Source organism: Merops nubicus, unplaced genomic scaffold (genome assembly GCF_000691845.1).
Source record: "Merops nubicus isolate BGI_N331 unplaced genomic scaffold, ASM69184v1 scaffold25815, whole genome shotgun sequence".
Taxonomy (NCBI): Eukaryota; Metazoa; Chordata; class Aves; order Coraciiformes; family Meropidae; genus Merops; species Merops nubicus.
In genome coordinates this window covers 1-3476 of record NW_008611975.1, presented here as the reverse complement: position 1 = coordinate 3476, position 3476 = coordinate 1, and the positions used below count along the sequence as shown (strand labels likewise).

Here is a 3476-nt window from a genome sequence, read left to right as displayed (position 1 = left end):
TGTGGTGACACTGTGGTGTCCTGCAGGACCAGGGGAGAACTTTCTGGGGTCTCGTGGGAGGAAAAAGAGCTCGTGGGCAGCATGGGGCTGAAGTGAGAAGAGCTGCAGGCAGGATTAAGGAGATCCTGTGAAATCTTCCTCTCGTGCTTCAAACTTTAATTGGGGGAAGACTCCCAAGGCCTCTGACAGTCCCGAGGCTTTAAGCTGTAGAAACTGCTGTTGTTTGGGAAGGAGATGGACAGTTTGCAGCAGTCAGCTGGGGGGGAGCACAGCTTGAACCTTCCCACTCCCCTAATTCGAGCCACAACCTTTAGAATGGGTTGAGCAAACGGGGCCTGGTGTTGGCTTCTCATGGGGGTGATGTCGCTGGCATGAATAGGAGCCCAAATTTGCCTTGAGCTGGAGGGTGGGGATGGGGTGGAGGGGATGGGGTGGGGATGGTGCCATGGTGCTAACTGTGCTGTGGTTCCCAGCTGGGCTCCACGGCCATCGGGATCCAGACGTCGGAGGGCGTCTGCCTGGCCGTGGAGAAGAGGATCACCTCCCCCCTCATGGAGCCCAGCAGCATCGAGAAGATCGTCGAAATCGATTCCCACATTGGTAAGGAGAAGGTCTGGAGCTCTGCCCTGCGAGCACCCCTCAGGTTTGGGGTAGATTTAAGACTGGAGCCCCTGGGAGGTGTTAGAAGTGGCGTTTCAGGGCTCACGCTGAGTGGGGATGCTCATCCCTCCCAGTGAACACCACCTCCTGGTTGCTGGTTTTCCAGGCTCCAGGCCAGCAGGACATAGCTGCAGGAGCAGGAAGAGGCAGCTGAAGCACCCATCCAGTGCCTCAGTGACCTCCCTTCTGAAAGCTCATCCCAAATTTAGCTCTAGGGAGGACAGGGAATTGCTGTGGAAAGCTTGACCCCAGGCCAGCTTCTCCCAGAGGACTAATGGCAGATGGAGCCCTGCTCCAGCACCCCAAGGGGCCCATGATGGGCTCGTTACCAAATATGTCACCTCAAAAACCAGGAGACCTCCAAAACCCCCAGGGTGCCGATTCCACGGGTGATGGAAGGAGCTCCAGGAGGAGTCTCATGTCCCCCTCCCATGTGATCCAGCCCTGCTCTTTCTGGAGTGGGATCTGTGCCAGAGGCTCCTGCTGCATCCTGCCCACAGGATGGGATGGAACTGGAATGAGCCAGTTTGGTTCTCTCAAGGCCCCAAACGTGGCTCCTTCAACCAGCCCACATCTGAGGTGTGGCTGGGAGAGCTCAGCTCCACACCCCCCTCCGGCGGGGTGTCCATCCCTCCTCTCGGGCAGATCCATCCCCATCCTGACCCTGTGGGGTGCTCCCGGGGTGGTGGGGGACCCATCACACCCCACAGCATTTCACTGTGGGTTTTGGGGAGCCCGGGGGGGAGGGGCAAAGCAAAGAAGGGCAGAAATGACACGTGGTCTCCCCTCTCTGACTGCAGGGTGTGCCATGAGCGGCCTCATAGCCGACGCGAAGACTCTCATCGACAAAGCCAGAGTGGAGACCCAGGTGAGACTGGAGGTTCCTCATCTTGCCACAACAGCACCGGGCTCAGGGCCACCTCGGGAGCCCCTGGCACGGGAGGGTTGTACCAGGAGAGGAGCTGGTGCAGGCAGGAGGCTGCTGGGGAGCGTTGTCTCTCACGGGGTTTTTGCAGAAGAAACAGGCTGAGCCTCCCCTGTGTTTTTTCCCCTCTTTGTTATTCCCTGTTGGGTGGGAATCTTCTGGCAAGTTCTCCAGTGGTCTTAGCACTGGTGGATGAGCTGTAGGGAGTGTGCTGGGCTGTGTGTCCCACTTTGTTTCAATGAAAGACTGGGTATATTGGTTTTATTTTTGACTCCTTAAATTTACTCGGGGCCTGAGGTACTCGGACATCCCAGATACAATAAAGACTTTTCCTGTGAGGTTTTTCCTGCACATCCTCTCTCCTCCTGCCTGTGGAGGCCCAGGTAACTCCATCACTTCAAACAGATACTGGAATCAAGTCCTCTGGCCTTCTGTTTTCCCTGTTGCCATCCCAAGGATTTTTTTTTTGGGAATCCCTGCCCAAACTTCCCAGCTTGTTCTGCCCTTCCCACTCTCTTCCTGGTGCTTCCCTCTTGCAGCTGAGCAGGCTGTGCCCCAGAGGAGAGCATTTGTCTTCGTGGCTCCTTCTGAATGATCCAGGCTTGTTGTATTTTGGGAGCAAGGTGATCATTTGAATCTTCTTTTCCCTGCAGAACCACTGGTTCACCTACAACGAGAACATGACGGTGGAGAGCGTGACACAGGCCGTGTCCAACCTGGCCCTGCAGTTCGGGGAGGAGGACGCAGACCCTGGGGCCATGGTGTGGAGCTGGGGGGGGTGGACCAGGGAGGGGCTGGTGGTGGCTCTTTGCCCTTGGCCTTCTCTGACCCACCCTCTCCTTTCTGTTGCAGTCTCGCCCCTTCGGCGTCGCGCTGCTTTTCGGAGGAGTCGATGAGAAGGGACCCCAGCTGTAAGTTCAGCCCTTTGCATCCAGGGGAAAAGACCAAACCTCAGCTGAAACTTCCCAGGATGTTTTAATGACTTGATTCTGGGATTTTACTTAAGCCAAACACTTGAGGTTTATCCCATTATATACCTGTTAATGCTTTTAAACCCTGCCCTTCCAAGCACAGCTTACAGCAACCTGAGCACCCTTTGGGATTGAAGAAAACAAAGTGACTTCACCAAATTCTTGGGTTTCTTTCCTGTTTTCCTGGGCAGAAGGGAGGTGTTAAAGCTCTCCTCGTCCTGAGCTTATTCTTACCTTTCCCTAAAGGACTAGCAGAGCCACCGGTAACATAATACCAGGAGCCTGCTGTAACATTCCTTGGGGAGGGGGTGGAGCACTTGAAACCTGAACTCTGTGCTTCAAACGCTCCGCCACTGCTGAGACCTCCCAGGAAGGTCTCCCCAGGGGCTCCCTCCCAGGAGCAGTAGTGAAAACTTGCTGGTTTTGTTAAAAAAAAACCAACAAAACAAAACACAAAATAGAAACCAGCAAGATAAGAAGGAAAATAAAAAGGCAAATGACTCTGCTGTGAGTATGGAGGACGTTGTGCAGCTCTCCTCCCAGCTCAGCAGCCTGGTGTGGGTCTGCTGGTGACTCTGACACTCCTCAAACCTTGGGCTCCTGCTTTGTGTGCCAGGGTGAGACCCCAGAGGAGAGGCTGGACATGGGGAGGGGCTTCCCCGAGCGATTCCCTGTGTCTGTAGACAAGCTGCTGCTCCAGAGGAGCCTGTGTTCCCCCTGGGGAGCACCGTGGGTCTGGTGGGAGAGCTGCTGATGTTCTCACCCGTGTCCCTGCAGGTTTCACATGGACCCCTCGGGGACGTTTGTCCAGTGCGACGCCAGAGCGATCGGCTCCGCCTCGGAGGGGGCCCAGAGCTCCCTGCAGGAGGTGTACCACAAGGTGAGGGCTGGAGGAGGCCTTTCAGATCCTGGAGTCCAAC

General features: G+C 55.8%; 1 protein-coding gene across 1 annotated transcript; it reads left to right on the top strand.

Annotated features, from left to right (window-relative positions):
• Window positions 1–477: 477 nt before the first annotated feature.
• PSMA5 (proteasome (prosome, macropain) subunit, alpha type, 5) lies at window positions 478–3469 on the top strand (the record flags this gene model as incomplete). Its single annotated transcript, XM_008941414.1, has 5 exons — window positions 478–600; window positions 1461–1528; window positions 2239–2346; window positions 2438–2496; window positions 3334–3469. Coding segments are annotated over exons 1-5 (420 nt in total), but the record flags the coding sequence as incomplete, so codon positions are not given.
• Window positions 3470–3476: the final 7 nt, after the last annotated feature.